Source organism: Mixophyes fleayi, chromosome 4 (genome assembly GCF_038048845.1).
Source record: "Mixophyes fleayi isolate aMixFle1 chromosome 4, aMixFle1.hap1, whole genome shotgun sequence".
NCBI classification, from domain to species: Eukaryota; Metazoa; Chordata; class Amphibia; order Anura; family Limnodynastidae; genus Mixophyes; species Mixophyes fleayi.
In genome coordinates, this window is record NC_134405.1 from 633,533 (window position 1) to 651,704 (window position 18,172).

At 44.0% G+C, this 18,172-nt stretch overlaps 1 protein-coding gene across 2 annotated transcripts in view; it reads right to left on the bottom strand.

Annotated features, from left to right (window-relative positions):
* The window catches only part of ACAP1 (ArfGAP with coiled-coil, ankyrin repeat and PH domains 1), a 167,851-nt gene that overhangs the window by 61,770 nt on the left and 87,909 nt on the right, over positions 1 to 18,172 (bottom strand). Inside the window, exons 4-9 of one of the 2 annotated variants that reach the window (XM_075206092.1) lie at positions 17,771 to 17,824; positions 17,404 to 17,462; positions 15,783 to 15,966; positions 15,656 to 15,700; positions 14,786 to 14,881; positions 12,929 to 13,003 (exon numbers count right to left, since the gene is read on the bottom strand). In XM_075206092.1, the coding sequence (XP_075062193.1) occupies positions 12,929 to 13,003; positions 14,786 to 14,881; positions 15,656 to 15,700; positions 15,783 to 15,966; positions 17,404 to 17,462; positions 17,771 to 17,824 (513 nt within the window). The remainder of the gene's footprint in view (positions 1 to 12,928; positions 13,004 to 14,785; positions 14,882 to 15,655; positions 15,701 to 15,782; positions 15,967 to 17,403; positions 17,463 to 17,770; positions 17,825 to 18,172) is intronic. The other variant, XM_075206093.1, reaches the window with a different exon arrangement.

The following is an 18,172-nucleotide window of genomic DNA, read 5'->3' on the forward strand; positions in this document are numbered from 1 at the left end:
GTTTCCATGACAACTACTATTGTTATTGTACCCTTCAAGGAAGGTCTCAATGACGTCATCAGTTGGAGACATTTAGTTTTGGGAAGGACTATGGAATATGGAGGTTAGTTTTAATTATTTAGGGTGGTCTCAATGTCAGAGGCAGACATTTTGTTTTGAGAAGCGGGGATTGTGCGTTACCATGGAGACCTATGCATGCTAAAATATGTTATTGGAAGAGATTGGGACATATTGTATAATGAGGTCATTGGATTAACTTGGATCACCAAAAGGAGTCCACTAATGTGAGTATCAAATTGGAGGACACATATAAAATGATTAACAAACTTGTATACAAATGGTTGCCTTGGCGATCGGAGGCTATGTATCTAAAATGTATTAATTTTCAGTATTAATGTGTATTAGAGGCAGTGGATGAGGTAGGGACGTTGAAATTATATTGTTCTTAAAGTTTATTATGATTAATGAAATGGAGTTTTAGACTGGCTATTCCGTACTATAAATAGCAGGGACAGGTGTGAGGATTCTCTACCTTGGTAAAACGCGTTGGTTAGAGAGGAGGAGATGACCATTGCAATATATATCTGCAAGTTGGTTTTCTGAAGGAACAGAGCTGCTGAAAAAAGATCCATGAATGTATTGAACAGCCAGGGCTGGATTAACACCAGGGCTAACTGGGCTATAGCCCAGGGGCCTCCATTCCCTTAATCCGGCCTGTGAACAGCTGATCCGCTCACTACTGATATCTGGTAATATTACCTGCTACATTGACCATCTTCTCCCTTTGGGGGATTATGTATGTTTTATATGTTTTAAAGGATTTATACTATTATTATTATTATTATTATTAATATTTATTTATAAGGCGCTACAAGGCATCCGCAGCGCCGTACAGAGACAAACAAAATCACAATACAATGGGAGACAGCACAGTACAGTAAACACAGCAACTCAGTACGCTCAATGCACAGCTAGAGAGGGCGGGGAAGGGGGAGGGAGGATCCGAAAACGACGGGGCCCAAGAAGGGGGGCGCGGAAGACAGGGAGACCCCCAGGGGGGAGGAGGGAGCGAAAGTGGATGTGGGGTGGAGGACCTTTGAGGAGGAGGGCTAAGTAGCTGGAGAGCAGAGTTAGAAGTGGTGGAAACAGGAGGAGAGATGGCCCTGCTCAGAGGAGTGTACAATCTAAGGGGAGGGGTGGACAGACAGAGAGACGCAGGGGAGAGAGGGAGAGTAGGGGGACAGAGGCAGAAGATAAGGTAGGAAGTTAAGTGGGAGACAGAAAGGCTTTAAGAAAAAGGTGGGTTTTTAGGGCCCGTTTGAAGCTGGACAGATTAGGGGAAGTTCTGATGGAGGGAGGGAGCTTGTTCCAGTGGAGGGGGGCAGCGCGGGCGAAGTCTTGGATACGTGCGTGGGAGGAGGTTATAAGGGGGGAAGAGAGGCGACGGTCAGAGGCAGAACGGAGAGGGCGGGATGGAGCATGAATAGAGAGGAGGGTGGAGATGTAGGGTGCAGTGGAGTTGGCGAGGGCCTTGTAGGTGAGTGTGAGGAGCTTAAAGAGGATTCTGAAGGGGAATGGGAGCCAGTGAAGGGCTAGGTAGAGGGGGGAGACAAAAGAGGAGCGGCGAGAGAGGAAAATAAGCCTAGCTGCAGCGTTAAGGACGGATCGAAGGGGATCGAGATGAGAGTGGGGGAGGCCAGTGAGGAGGAGGTTACAGTAGTCCAGGCGGGAGATGATCAGAGAGTGGATAAGGCATTTGGTGGCATCTTGGGAGAGGAAGGGCCGGATGCGAGCGATGTTGCGCAGCTGGAAGCGGCAGGATTTAGCAAGAGAGAGGATGTGGGGGCCAAAGGAGAGAGAGGAATCGAGGATGACACCAAGGCAGCGAAGTTGGGGGACAGGGGAGATAGAGCTGTTGTCGACAGTGATGGAGAGGTCAGAAGGGGATGGGGTATGAGAGGGAGGAAAAACTATGAGCTCAGTTTTGGCAAGGTTAAGTTTGAGGAATCGAGAGGACATCCAGGAGGAGATGGCAGAGAGGCAGGCGGACACCCTAGAGAGGAGGGAGGGAGAGAGATCAGGAGAGGAGAGGTATAGTTGAGTGTCGTCAGCGTAAAGGTGGTAGCTGAAGCCGAAGGAGCTGATGAGTTCACCCAGGGAGGAGGTGTATAGAGAGAAGAGTAAGGGTCCCAGAACAGAGCCCTGAGGGACCCCGACTGGAAGGGTGGATGGGGGGGAGAGAGACCCAGAGGTGGTGACAGAGAAGGAACGGTGAGTAAGGTAAGAGGTGAACCAGGACAGGACTGGGCCGGAGAGGCCGAAAGACTGGAGGGTGTGAAGGAGGAGGGGGTGGTCAACGGTGTCAAAGGCTGCAGAGAGGTCAAGGAGGATGAGAAGGGAGAAGTGGCCCCTGGCTTTTGCAGAGAGGAGGTCATTGGTGACTTTAGCCAGGGCAGTTTCAGTGAAGTGGAGGGGGCGGAAACCAGACTGGAGAGGATCAAGGAGGGAGTATTCAGAAAGGTAGGAGGTGAGACGGCTGCAGACGAGCCTCTCAAGAATTTTGGAGGCAAAAGGGAGAAGAGATATGGGGCGATAGTTCGAGAGAGAAGTGGGGTCGAGATTAGGTTTCTTAAGAATGGGGGATACGAGAGCATGTTTGAAGGAGGAGGGGAAGATGCCAGTGGAGAGGGAGAGATTAAAGAGGTGAGCGAGGTGGGAGCAGGTGGTGGGGGAAAGGGAGCGAAGAAGGTGGGAGGGGATGGGATCCAGGGGGCAGGTAGTGGGGGGGGAGGATAAAATGAGAGAGTGGACTTCCTCACCGGTGGTGGGACGGAAGGAGTGGAGGGGAAGGTGGTTGGGGGGGGAGGACAGAAGAGTGGGAGGGGTGGAAGAGAGAGTGGAGGAGGAGATTTCAAGTCAGATGGCCTCGATTTTAGAGGAGAAGAAGGAGGCGAAATCAGAGGCAGTCAGGGAGGAGGGGGTGGGGGGGAGGGGAGGGGGCCAGGAGAGTGCTGAAGGTGGCAAAGAGGCGGCGGGGGTTAGAGGACTGGGAAGAGATGAGGGATTTAAAGAAAGATTGTTTAGCGAGTGAGAGGGCAGAGCTGTAGGATGAAAGGATGAATTTAAAGTGGAGGAAGTCAGCCAGGGAGCGGGATTTTCTCCAGTGACGTTCGGCGGAACGGGAGCATTTTTGGAGGAAGCGGGTAAATTTGGAGTGCCAGGGTTGGGGTTTGGAGCAGCGGGGGTGGACGGAGTGGGCAGGGGCGACCGCGTCCAGAGCGGAGGTGAGGGTGTGATTGTAGAGGGAGACCGCCTGGTTGGGGCAGGCCTGGGAGGAAAGGGGAGAAAGGAGGGTATCGAGAGAGGAGGACAGAGAGGCAGGGTCAAGAGCATCGAGGTTGCGTATGGACAGAGTAGGTTTGGGCAGGGGGAGGGGAGCAGGAGAAGAGGAGAGAGAGAAGGAGAGGAGATGGTGGTCGGATAGAGGAAAGGGAGAGATGGAGAAGTCGGAGAGATTACATAGGTAGGAGAAGACAAGATCAAGGGAGTGACCAAGGCAGTGGGTAGAGGAGGAGGTCCATTGGGTGAGACCAAGGGAGGAAGAGAGGGTGAGCAGTTTGCTGGAAGCAGGGTAGGTGGGGTTGTCGATGGGGATATTAAAGTCGCCGAGAATGATCGAGGGGAGATCGGAGGAGAGGTAGTGAGGAAGCCAGCTAGCAAAGTTGTCAAGGAAGAGGGAGGTGGGGCCAGGGGGGCGGTAGATGACAGTGACGCGGAGATGGATGGGGTAGAAGAGGCGGATGGAGTGAGCTTCAAAAGAGGAGAAGGAGAGGGAGGGTTCAGGGGGAATGACACGAAAAGTACAGGTGGAGGAGAGGAGGAGGCCAACTCCACCGCCAGGGCGGGCACCAGGCCTGGCGGAGTGGGTGAAGGAGAGGCCACCATAGGAGAGGGCAGCGGGGGAAGTAGTATCAGAATCGGAGAGCCAGGTTTCAGTAACGGCAAGAAGGTTAAAGGAGTTGGATAGAAAGAGGTCGTGGATAGCAGTCAGCTTGTTGCGGACGGATCTGGCATTCCAGAGGGCACAAAAGAAAGGGGGAGAGGAGAGGGGGGAAATGGGGATGAGGTTAGCAAGATGAGCAGCGCGCGGGGGATGGCGGGGAGGAACGGGAGAGGTAGGGCGGGGGGAGAGTATGGGTATGGAGTGAGAGCGGGGAGGCATAGTAGGGAGAGAGAGTAACAGAACAGTGAGATAGTGGTGACAGTGAAAAACAGGTAAGAACAAAGGCAGGAAGACAATGAAAAGGTGGAAGATAATAACGAATTAGGGCGTGGAGGGCATGGAACAACAGTACAGTGAGATAATAAGGACAATGAAGACAGGTAAGAATGATAGCAGAACAGTAAGATAATAAGGACAGCGGATAACAGGTAAGAATAAGCAGGGAGACAATAGCTAGAGGTTTGTGGAGTGTTTCAGGGTAATCCACCGGGATTTGGCTTCTTTCAGTTTCTTCTGTTTTTGAGCCTGTACTAAGAAACCTATATACAGAGGACAGAAGGGAAGAATAGCCACTAATACCAGATATGAAAGGCTAACTTCCAATGGACCTACTGTGTATACATAATACCATTAGGGGGGAAAGGAGGATATTATACCACTGCGTGTTGTATACACTGAGGGTGTGAGATTAAAGCCGTCACATGGTGAGAGATTATATAATATTACAAGTCTGTGACCTACTTCACTATTTGTGCTATACTTTTCTTATGTGGTAATTGACATCTTGAGTCTGAAAATTTGAGGAAAATAAAAAAAAAAGTATCCCATCATTGGACGTTGAATAATATTTGTAAAGTATTGAACAATGGACATTATTCTCTATGACATTATATGACAGGTTGTAGGCAGCACTTAGGTTTCAACCATTTTGTATTCATTTACACCTTCTATTTGTCAGTGCTCAGCTGATCTAGGCCTGTGCTGGTTCTGCCATCTGGTGAGGCACAGGGATATTGCACCTGTCTCTATCTCAGTTCACCCTCTGCATTGACTCTGATTGCCAGCTCTGGCTGTGTGTATAACACTCCCTTACATGCTACATTTGTTTCTGCTGTCATGAGTAAAACTCACTCAGTCTCAGCAGCTGCAAAGCTGGAAAATTTGCCCGTTCCTCTAATGCTCCCACCTCTAGTGAGGCCCAAGGTTCAGCTAGACCAGTGTTTCTCAACTCCAGTCCTCAGGACCCACTAACAGTGCAGGATGGCCAAGTGACCAATGAAATAATTATACCACCTGCTACACTGTGTCAGTCAGTAATGAATACACCTGTGCTCCAGCAAGGAGATAGGAAAAACATGTAGTGCTAGGGGGTCCTGAGGACTGGAGTTGAGAAACACTGGGCTAGACCATCTCCAGCATCAGCTGAAACATCTGCCTTGGCTGCAGAGGTCTCTAACTCCATCCAGCAGGTTATACTCACTTTCACTTCTTCAGAGAAGAAGGTTATCAGCCTGATTGGAGAGGTGCAGTCTGACCTGTCCCTTATCCAGCAGGACTTACGAAAAATGACAAAGTGGGTTCGTGAGGCCGAACATCGAATCTCCTCACTGGACGGTGTCACCACCTCTATGAAGAGCGGCATAGCTGAATTGGCAACACAAATTAATATGTGCAAACAAAATATGTTTGATTTGAAGGGAGGGCTGACACGCAACAATCTGGGATTGGTGGGCCTACCTGAGCTGGCAAAGGGCTCCAGCTCCGACTCTATTTTGGAGACTTGGCTTATACGAGCGTTTGGGAAAGATGTCTTTACCCCACACTTTGCTGTGGAGAGGAGCCACTGACTTCCATCTCAGCCTCCTCAGCCAGGAGAGCCTACCTAGACATTTATTGCCAAACTGCTCCATTATAGAGATCGAGACACTGTTCTTCGGTTGACCAAGACACAGGAGCCCCTGAAATATGAAAATCATACTGTTTCCATTTTCCCTGACTTTGCTATTGAGGTTCAAAAGAGTCAGGTCTAATTCCCAAGGGCTTATCATGCGGTGCATTCCCCTAATTCCCCCCTAATGGTGTGTCAGTATTGTGCTGAGGCAGGTTTAGATTGATCCCTATGGCCGATACGCGTTTCTCCAGGCCTTGGTGGATACCTTTCCCATTACACTTTTACCCATTTATGTCCCTCCACCTTTCAGTTCCAGGGTGCTTAAAAAGGCTGCTGCATTCATTGGCCTCTCTCCCCATAACCCGGTAGTGTTTGGGTCAGTGATCGAAGTGGAGATTTAGAAGTGCGGGAAATGTGAATGGAATTTTATAGTTTAACATTAACTTTGACCCCCCCCCCCCTAATCCCCACATAACTTTATTATCACCACTGTTTATTTGTATAGTGCCACAGATTCTGTAGCGCCTGACATAACCATACAGATAAAACATACACAAAAAAATAAAGTTAATAACATGGGTACAGTTAGGCAGAAAAATAAATGTTTGACTAAAATGAACAGAACAAATCTCATGACATGGAGAAACATGGCTGGGACTACAAGGAGGATGGTGTGGACAGTAATGAGACGTGGTGAAGGGCTCTGACCGTAAGAGCTTACATTCTAGAAAGATAACAGTGGCAGATGTGACATTAGGCTCTGTGGTCCTGATGGGTAGCGGAAGAGGTGGAGGCTAAAGGATCCAACTTGTAGGAGGGTAGAATGAAGATAGAGGGATGGAGTAGGGATAATGGAAGAGGGGCAGTGGAGGTAAGATATAGGAGGGGGAAGAGAGTGTGGTCATCCCCAAATCGGGTAAAGACTCTTTGTTTCCAGAGTCTTACTGAACTATTTACCTTCTGACCACTGACATTAAAATCAAAAGTGTTGGCTATGTGTTAATATGGTTTTCTCTCAAATAATCCACCCAGACCAGACTAGTTTTATGCCAGGGAAGTCCCCATGGATTAATCTCAGGCACCTTGAGATGCCTACGGCCCCTGGGGATGAGGCAGTACTGGTGTCCCTAGACAAGGCCTTTCACTCAGTGGAGTGTGAGATTCAGGTGTGACCACAAGTTTATAGCCACTGTTATACTGTGCCCCTGCTGCTCACATTAGTATTAGTAGCCATGTTACTGCTTCCTTCGGCTTGGGAACATCAGGGCTGTTCTCTCTCCCAGGTCTTGTTTAGTACAGCTACTGATCTCCTTGTGTGTTTGATTTGGGCGCATCCTGGGATTCATGGTTTACAGGCTGGGGACAATGTGGACAACACTGCATTATATGCTTCTGTTTTTAAATGATTCGGATGTCACCCTTAGTACTTTGTTAAGTCTAGTGGAAAATTTTGGTGCATTCTCTGGATTTAGGATTAATTGGTCTAAGTCAAGTAGATTTCCAATATGATGGGATCTGCCTCCTGGTGATGGTGCTCCTCACCCTTTACAGTGAACACTTCAGTTTAAATATTTGGGGATCTGGATTATGAACTCAGTTCAAGACTATATACCCCTTAATATTTATCCGGTTACCAGTTTAGGACATAGGGCCTGATTCATTAAGGATCTTAACTGGAGAAACTTCTTATTTCAGTCTCCTGGACAAAACCATGTTACAATGCAAGGGGTGCAAATTAGTATTTTGTTTTGCACATAAGTTAAATACTGACTGTTTTTTCATGTAGCACACACTTGACAGCTTATTTGTACACTGAAATTTAAAGTTGATATTTGTGTGTTACATGAAAAAACAGTCAGTATTTAACTTATGTGCAAAACAAAATACTAATTTGCACCCCTTGCATTGTAACATGGTTTTGTCCAGGAGACTGAAATAAGAAGTTTCTCCAGTTAAGATCCTTAATGAATCAGGCCCATAGTCTCCTTGTGGAAGAAGCTACCTCTGTCCATGTTGCGTAGGGTTAATTTGATTAAGATGGTCCTGCAACCCAAATTTTTATATCCCCTACACCATGTTCCTTTCTATCTCCCGGTCCTTACACTCTTCTCCAGGTTTTGTTTGATACCAAGGTTCAGGTTGCCTTGGAGGGAACGGGTATGGATCCTGATGTACCCATCTAGGATAACTCTGCTTTTGCTGATCTGCATAAGTTGGGGTATTTTCAAGAATGGCAGGATGTGGTAATTACTTCCTGTGGCTGGATCACTTATAAATAACTTATTTGTGGCTGGATCACATATCATCATAATCATCAATTAACCTACCAGTATGGGGTTTTTTTGGAGTGTGGGAGGAAACCGGAGCACCCGGAGGAAACCCACGCAAACACAGGGAGAACATACAAACTCCACACAGATAAGGCCATGGTCGGGAATCAAACTCATGACCCCAGTGCTGTGAGGCAGAAGTGCTAACCACTAGGCCACTGTGCTGCCTACACAGAAATATAGAAATTATTTTTGTAGAAATTTATTTCAATTAGTGGTGCATCATTGCAAATTTAATTTTTTTTATATATTGGAATGTGTTTGTATGGAAATGTATTAATTTTAGAGACAGTATGTCATGTTTTGGTTTTGTAACTTTTCTATAGGAAGTCCCCAGTAAGCATCTGAGTGGAGGGGATGTGTTTTTCCAACTGTCTGGAGACAGACACTCATGTTAATTAGATATTTTCATGGCTGAGTGACCAACACATCTGTTGAGTCTGAAAGCACAGTAGGGTTGATTAGACTTGCTGGTAGACTTCCTATGTGTGTAAGATCCAGGATGTAAGTGATCACAGATTAATGTGAATTTTGCAAGTTAAATTTTGAGATTATAGAAATGTTATAACCTGATGGTAAAATAAAACCTCAGACGTAGTGGGGCCGCTAGCAGTAATCTAAACAGGTGTTAAACCCCTCCAGGCTGAGTTATGTGCATGCTGCATGAAGCACCTGGATTGGTTAGAGGGGCAGGAGGCTGGATTACCTCCTACGTATGATATAAATTTATTTAAAAGGAATTAGCTAAAGGCGCTTATTTATATCATTGCAATGTACTGATTTTACTATATCGTGTGGCACTTTGTAGAGGAATGGCATTCATTTCTGAGGTATTCATTTCTGATGCAATAAGCATTTGTTGAGGAAGTCTTTGTGTATTTTGGTAGAGGAAATGTCTTGTTTTCTCTTTTAAATTGGTTAGAAATGGATGTGTGTAGATTTTAGTAAGTATATAGTTTTAGGATGTAAGATGTTTTGTTTTTTTGTTTGTAATGTAAAACTTTCAATAAAAAAGACTTGATTACTGTTAGGCTGCTGGTCTGATCACCAACCCACAGAACTAGATGGCGGAGGTCTTCACCTATAGCAGCCGCCCTTAGAGCTGGATATACTCACCGGTACTCAGATGGCCCCAGGACTGAACTCCAGGTGTAGTGTGGGTTGGTAATGCAGAACCACAGCGGCAGGCCAGGAGACTGGTAGGAGCCAGCGGATAGTCAAATGGTAGCCGAGGTCAAGGGTCACAGGCAAAGTAGCAGGGTCCAAGGTACAGGCCAAAAGGATCAGGGTCACGAGCAAACAGGCAAAGTCCAAAGTCCAACAGAGTATCCACGGGACAGGGTACAGCAAACAGAGCAGGTCAGCAAAACTGGGTCAGAAACGCTATAACCGGCAGTGAGGCTAAGCCCTCCCTGCCTTAAATACATAGAGCAACCAATCAAGGCTAAGCCCTGTAACAATACACGTGCCTGGACTAATTAAACACAGCCACATTAATCAGCCCACAGGCTGGGGAGATTTCAGCGCCTGCGCCCGGCTGTCCTGTTTGCCGGGGCGCGCTGTGCAGGGTCTCGGCATACTGCCGTTGTCTTGGCAACGGTCGGACCAGCTGGCGGAAGTGACGTCCCGGTCACTTAGGAGACGGCCCGGATGCTCAGCGGGTTAATAGACGAGTCGCGGCGGTGCCTGTGGCTCCTAACAATTACAAAAACAGAGGGAGATACCTGGTGCAAGATAAGGACACGGAGTACTCAGCAGAACAACATGGCTGCACCTACTACACGATTATTAGTGCTGAACTGAATGAATGAACAGAGCAGTGATAGCTTCTATCTGCAGTGTGAGGTCTGTGCCTGTTTCTCTGTGATTCACAAATGTTTATGTATTTCTGGTGCTAAAATGGTCTTAAAGGATAATTCCACCCAAAATTGAAAGTGTAACATTCATTTACCTGCACTCCCCCTAGACAGGACCTACCAGATGAAAGTCATTTTTTAATAGATCTACATTTTAAATTTGGGTGGGATTGTCCTTCACAACTTGACAATGTTCCAGTCAAATTCAGAAATAATATCTTTATGAATTTGCCAATATATGATGTTCATATGAAGTACATTCAGTGGCCACCTGCTCATTAATACAAATATCTAATCAACCAGTCATGTGGCAGCAACTGGCAGACATGGCCAAGAGGTTCAGCTGCTGTTCAGAACAAGCACCAGAATGGAGAATGGATGAGACCTAGGTGACTGGGACCTTGGAATGATTGTTGGAGCCAGATGGGGAGGTTTCAGTATCTCAGAAGCTGCTGATCTCCCGGGATGTTCACACTCAACAGTCTGTAGAATGTATAGAGAATAGCTCAGGAAACAACATACATCCCATGAGCGTCAGCTCTGTGGGTGAAAACACTTTGTTAATGAGGAGCATGGTCTGACTGGTTCAAGCTGACAGGAAGGTGACAACAGTGCAGAAGAGAATCTGTGAACACAGCACATCAGACCTTGAAGTGGGTGGGCTACAGCCGCAGAAGACCACCCCAGGATCCACTCCTGTCAGCTAAGAAGAGGAACTGAGGCTCCCACTGCTGGAACATTTAGATGGTAGAATATTTGGTATAAACAAGATGAATCCATCTTGCCTTGTGACAACGGTGCACGTTGGTAGTGTAATGGTGTGGGAAATGTTTCCTTGGCACACATTAGAACCCTTAATACCAATCAAGCTGTTACGAGCGACTTTCTCACCTGCGTCCCGGCCGTCGCTATGATGACCGGGACATCACTTCCGGGTCTCGACCCGGCTGTTGCCCAGGCAACGGTCGGGACGCTGCAGTTCGATTGCGCTGTGTCCCGGCATTAGGTGCAGCCGGGCGCGTGTGCTAAGCAGCATGTGAAGTTTATTATGGCAGCCTCTAGGGCTGATTACATTCTTGCCCCCATTGGCCAGTGCCTGTTTATTAGGCAGGGACGGCTTAGCCTCCCTGCCGGTTATAGTTCAGTGTTTCTGTACCTAGCCTGCTCCTGTGCTTTTGTTGGTGAGAACCTTGGATTTGACTACCTGTGTATGACCCATTGCCTGTCCCTGGATTCTGAGCCTTTGCCTGTGACCTCGACCTATTGTCTGTCTCCTGATTCTGAACCGTTGCCTGTGACCCGGACCGTGCTGATACCTGACTTCTTCTCCGGTGCTCCATCCAGTCTGCAGATCGCTGGCATCCCTCTGTTCCGTGTGCCGTCACCTGTACCTGTGCGCTGCCGTGTGAGTATAAACTCATACTACTCTGAGCATAAGACCTGGGGGAATCTGAGTACCTGTGAGCATAACCAGTCTCTACGGGAAAGGCGGCTGCTAAAGGTGAAGACCTCTTCTACCTGTTCTATAAGTTTATGCCGCATTGGTTGTCGTAACACAAGCATAATTTAAATGCCCCATGGTTGCTGACCATGTGCATCCCTTTATGGCCACAGTCTACCCATCTCCTAATGGCTTCTTCCAGTATGATAATGTGGCATGTCACAATGCACACGTCATCTCAAGCTGGTTCTACACACATGGCAATGATTTCAGTGTACTCCAATGACCTCCGCCATCACCAGATCGCAGTCCAATACAGAACCTTTAGGATGTGGTGGAACGGGAGATTTTCAGTATGAATGTTCAGCCGACAAATCTGTAACATGGACCAGAATCTCTAAGGAATGTTTCCAACACCTTGTATCAATGCCAAGAAGAATTCAGGCTGTTCTGGGGGCAATGGGTGGTCCTACCCAGTGCTAGAAAAGTGTCCACACCACTGATCTCTATACAACAATGTACAACTTTACAGGTTAAACCTTTACTTCCTGTACTGAACACTTGCCTCAATATAAAGGAAATGAAAAAAAAGACCAAAGTTGTTCAACTCTCAACACATTTGTCATTCTCTGAAAAGTTTCTAAAATGACAGAGCAGATGAAGAAACAGCCTGACAGATGCCTCAGATAGATAGATAGACAGACAGACAGACAGACAGACAGACATCAGATAGATATGAGATAGATACATAGATGGATAGATAGACAGATAGATAGATAGACAGACAGATATTAGATAGATATGAGAGCGAGATAGATAGATAGATAGATAGATAGATAGATAGATAGATATGAGATATATAGATAGATAGATAGATAGATAGATATGAGATAGATAGATAGATAGACAGATAGATATAAGATAGATGGATAGATATGAGTTAGATAGATAGATATAGGATAGATAGATAGATGGATAGATAGATAGATAGATAGATAGATAGATAGATAGATAGATAGATAGATAGATAGATAGATAGATAGATAGATATTAGATAGATAGATGGATAGATAGATATGAGATAGAGAGATAGATAGATAGATAGATAGATAGATAGATAGATAGATAGATAGAGAGATAGATAGATAGATAGATAGATAGATAGATAGATATGAGATCGATAGATAGATAGATAGATAGATAGATAGATAGATATGAGATAGATAGAGAGATAGATAGATAGATATTAGATAGATAGAGAGATAGATAGATAGATAGATAGATAGATAGATAGATAGATAGATGAATAGTTGGATAGATAGATCTCACAGCTACAATAGAAGATCAGAGCAGTTGTCACTAACATGCAGTAACACACATTACTAATATGCCGCAGATTGCACACACCTTGCTTTTCATGCTCTTCAGTTTCTGCTCCAAGTCCCTCTGATGACGAGCTCCTTGTAAGACCGTCTGATGGACCTACACAAACACAAACATTTTACACAGTGCTAACATGTTACACAATGTAACACTGCATTGTGTACACATTTTATAAAACAACAGCTCTCACCATGTTATATATATATATATATATATATATATATATATATATATATATATATATATATATATAATATACAGTATCCACAGTATCCAGCACATAGTGTATATATATTACAATATATATGGTGTGCAACATATAGTACATATGGTGTGCAGTTTATAGTATATTTAACATAGTATATATGGTGTGCAGTTTATAGTACATATAATTTATAGTATATATGGTGTCCAGCATACAGTATATATAGATTACGTATATATGATGTGCAGCATATAGTATATATAGGTGGCGGTATCTTTGGTGAGCAGCATATAGTTTATATAACTTATATATGATGTCCATCATATAGTATATATAACTTATAGTATATATGGTGTCCAGCATATAGTATATATAACTTATATATATTATGTCCAGCATATAGTATATATAACTTATAGTATATATGGTGTCCAGCATATAGTATATATAACTTATATATTATGTCCAGCATATAGTATATATAACTTATAATATATATGGTATCCAGCATATAGTATATATAACTTATATATTATGTCCAGCATATAGTATATATAACTTATAGTATATATGGTGTCCAGCATATAGTATATATAACTTATAGTATATATGGTGTCCAGCATATAGTATATATAACTTATATATTATGTCCAGCATATAGTATATATAACTTATAGTATATATGGTGTCAAGCATATAGTATATATAACTTATAGTATATATGGTGTCCAGCATATAGTATATATAGATTGCGGTATATATGATGTCCAGCATATAGTATATATAACTTATATATGGTGTGCAGCATATACCGTAGTATATATAGATTGTGGTATATATGGTGAGCAGCATATAGTATATATAACTTATATATGATGTCCATCATATAGTATATATACCTTATAGTATATATGGTGTCCAGCATATAGTATATAACTTATATATTATGTCCAGCATATAGTATATATAACTTATAGTATATATGGTGTCCAGCATATGGTATATATAACTTATAGTATATATGGTGTCCAGCATATAGTGTATATATAACTTATATATTATGTCCAGCATATAGTATATATAACTTATAGTAGATATGGTGTCCAGCATATGGTATATATAACTTATAGTATATATGGTGTCCAGCATATAGTGTATATATAACTTATATATGGTGTCCAGCATATAGTATATATAACTTATAGTATATATGGTGTCAAGCATATAGTATATATAACTTATAGTATATATGGTGTCCAGCATATAGTATATATAACTTATAGTATATATGGTGTCCAGCATATAGTATATATAACTTATATATGGTGTCCAGCATATAGTATATATAACTTATATATAGTGTCCAGCATATAGTATATATAACTTATATATGATGTCCAGCATATAGTATATATAAGTTATAGTATATATGGTGTCCAGCATATAGTATATATAGATTACGTATATATGGTGAGTAGTATATAGTATATATTCCACTTCTGGAAAGTGTGCTCTGGGACGGAGGCGGTGGAACATAATTGATTAGCCACAGTCATGTCCTGCCCTCATCAGCCCAGTTTGCTGGACACTTTTCATGTGTTTGTAGCTAATCACTTTGATATGAAGCAATTTGTATTACAAAGAGAAATTGTGCAGTCCCCATGTCCGCGCCTCACCTGCGCAGCCAGACCCTTCCGATACTCGTCCAAATTCTGTAGAACTGTGTGACTCTGAGTCAGGAAACATGCCTGGGCGTCTATCAGCTGCAGCATCTGGGGGCAACCCAAGAAGCCCAGAGGGGCAGATATGAGTGAGGAAAACACGACCGTTACTGAATGATTATAGGTCTAATAATTAGACAATCAATTATTTTCAAAAAGTTTCATGAAATAACCTGTTAATCCCCAATTCTATTACTATGCAAGGATAATTTGCAGCATGGTGGCTAAGTGGTTAGCACTTCTGCCTCACAGCGCTGGGGTCATGAGTTCAATTCCTGACCATGACCTTATCTGTGTGGAGTTTGCATGTTCTCCCTGTGCTTGCGTGGGTTTCCTCCGGATGCTCCGGTTTCCTCCCACACTCCAAAAACATACTGGTAAGTTAATTGGCTGCTATCAAACTGACCCTAGTCTCTCTGTCTGTGTGAATGTTAGGGAATATAGACTGTAAGCTCCAATGGGGCAGGGACTGATGTGAATGAGTTCTCTGTACAGCGCTGCGGAATCAGTGGTGCTATATAAATAAATGGTGATGAAGAATTTGTGGTCACCGTGCTGTGATTTTATCTGAGGATCACTGTGATCAGATGATATGTAGGGATCACTGAACTGGGATAGTATGTGAGGATCACTGTTAAATAATATTGGGATCATTTCCGGGGGGTCACTGTGCTGGAATAATATTTTGGGGGATCATTGTGCTGGGCTAAAAATTGGGGGGGCACTGTACTGGGATAATATTGGGGGGGTCACTGTGCTGGGATAATATCTGAGGAGTCACTGTGCTGGGATAATATTTGGGGGTTTAATTCACGCTTAACTCACAAACTCCAGAATGTCAAATTTCTTCTTTCCCTGGATGACGTTGATCTGAAAGAGACAGAGATGGTAAAATTTCTGGCTATGGAGAGTATTGTAATGAATATAATTAGGGTGTCTCCTTTTCAGTGACCTGCAGTGTGTAGTCCAGCACTCGCTCTCTGAAAGCTTTACGAGATGTCTGCACAGTGGATGAGGCCTCTTGCACTTCTTGAGCCTTCTTACGAGGAATCTCTGCATTGTGATTCAGGGAACTCTCCAGTCCCTCCCGACAGCGCTCTAACTCCTTGCGACTGTCTCGAAATGATCTCAGGTCTCTGAGAGATACAATAACACAGAGACACGATGACTAGAGGAACTAGAGAAACTCAGTTGGGTTTACAAATCTAGTGAGACAATGTCCCATAGATCACTGCATACACCCATCAATCATGTGACTGTGTCATGTGGAGTAAAGGTGGGGTACTCTGGGGTTCCCAATCACCTATATTCACAATTACATTCCAAAAACACTCCAAAAACACACACAGGTAGGTTAATTGTCTGCTAACAAAATTGACCCTAGTCTGTGTGTCTGTGTTTGTATGTGTGTTAGGGAATTTAGACTGTAGGCCTCAATGTGGCAGGGACTGATGTGAGTGAGTTCTCTGTACATTAGTGGCGCTATATAAATAAATGGTGATGATGGTGATGAATTACATGAACACGCCTCTAGTGTACTGTAACTGTGTGTGGCCGGCCTTTCCCTCCTCCCTTCCACCATTCCAAGCGTAAGGAGTTGCAAGTGTCAGGCCTGCATACAGACATAGGTGTATGCTTTTCTTTGTGGGTATGAGCTGTACAAATTTGCATATTTTAACCTAAGCACACGGGCGTACGCCCAACTCAACATGGATCAGAAGATGAGGAAGACAGGACAATATAAGTAGTACCAGAGATAGAAGTGACCACTGATTACAGGTGGACGGAGAATCTGTGAGACCCATGGTTGGAGTCTGGTGTCACCTCAGTCTTCTAGGATCAGAAGAAGAGACAGACAGGACAATATAAGTAGTATCAGAGATAGAAGTGACCACTGATTACTGATGGACACAGAATATGTGAGACTCATGGTTGGAGTCTGGTGTCATCTCAGTCTTCTAGGATCAGAAGATGAGACAGCCAGGATGATATAAGTAGTATCAGAGATAGAAGTGACCACTGATTACTGATGGACACAGAATATGTGAGACTCATGGTTGGAGTCTGGTGTCATCTCAGTCTTCTAGGATCAGAAGATGAGACAGACAGGATGATATAAGTAGTATCAGAGATAGAAGTGACCACTGATTACTGATGGACACAGAATATGTGAGACTCATGGTTGGAGTCTGGTGTCACCTCAGTCTTCTAGGATCAGATGAGACAGACAGGATGATATAAGAAGTATCAGAGATAGAAGTGACCACTGATTACAGATGGACACAGAATATGTGAGACCCATGGTTGGAGTCTGGTGTCACCTCAGTCTTCTAGGATCAGAAGAAGAGACAGAAAGGACAATATAAGTAGTATCAGAGATAGAAGTGACCACTGATTACAGATGGACACAGAATATGTGAGACCCATGGTTGGAGTCTGGTGTCATCTCAGTCTTCTAGGATCAGATGAGACAGCCAGGATGATATAAGTAGTTTCAGAGATAGAAGTGACTACCAATTACAGATGGACACAGAATATGTGAGACTCATTGTTAGAGTTCGTGGTAACCTAACTCTTTTAGAAGAAGTTGCAGTTTCTGTTTAAAGCTTTGTTGGACGGAGTCCAGGAGCTCCTGTAAAAAAACAGAAATAGATTTTAGTTACAGTACAACATGGAGACTGTTTGAATGAGAGCTGGAAACAAGAGATAAATCAGATTGTGACAAATATATAAGTGTCCCTTAAAGACAACAGAAGAAGCAGAGGATTTGACCTGTAGACTCAGGTATGTAAGAGAGAGACTGGAGGTCAGAGGAGGGTCCAGGAAGCAACGAGAGGATATGGAACAGAAAGGCAACAGGCTACGTTTCGGAGTTTGGGAAAATATAGAGATAAAGAGAAATCTGGCTTTGGTGACAGATACATTAAGAGGTGACATTACCATGTGATTGTCTATTATTTTATTCAGACTGTCCGAGAATCGCTCCAAACATTCCTAGAAAAAGGAGAAGGTTTTACTGCTAATCTCAGAGAACAAACAGGACACAGAGGTAATAAACCTTATCATCAATGTCGTCTGCCCCAGTGAACCTGGGCCTCTCTCCTCATGTGACACCAAATGCTGGGAGCACTGAGCAGACATACAGACTGATGTACAGACTGATGTACAGACTGATGTACAGACTGATGTACAGACCGATGAAGTACAAGGATTTATTGACCTGCATAACACAATGAATGTAGAGATCCAGCTGGAAAATCATTAAAGGTGGCAACAATAACCCAGCAGTTCCATAGAACCATTCCAGACTCAATGACAACAATATAACCATTTGTATCATCA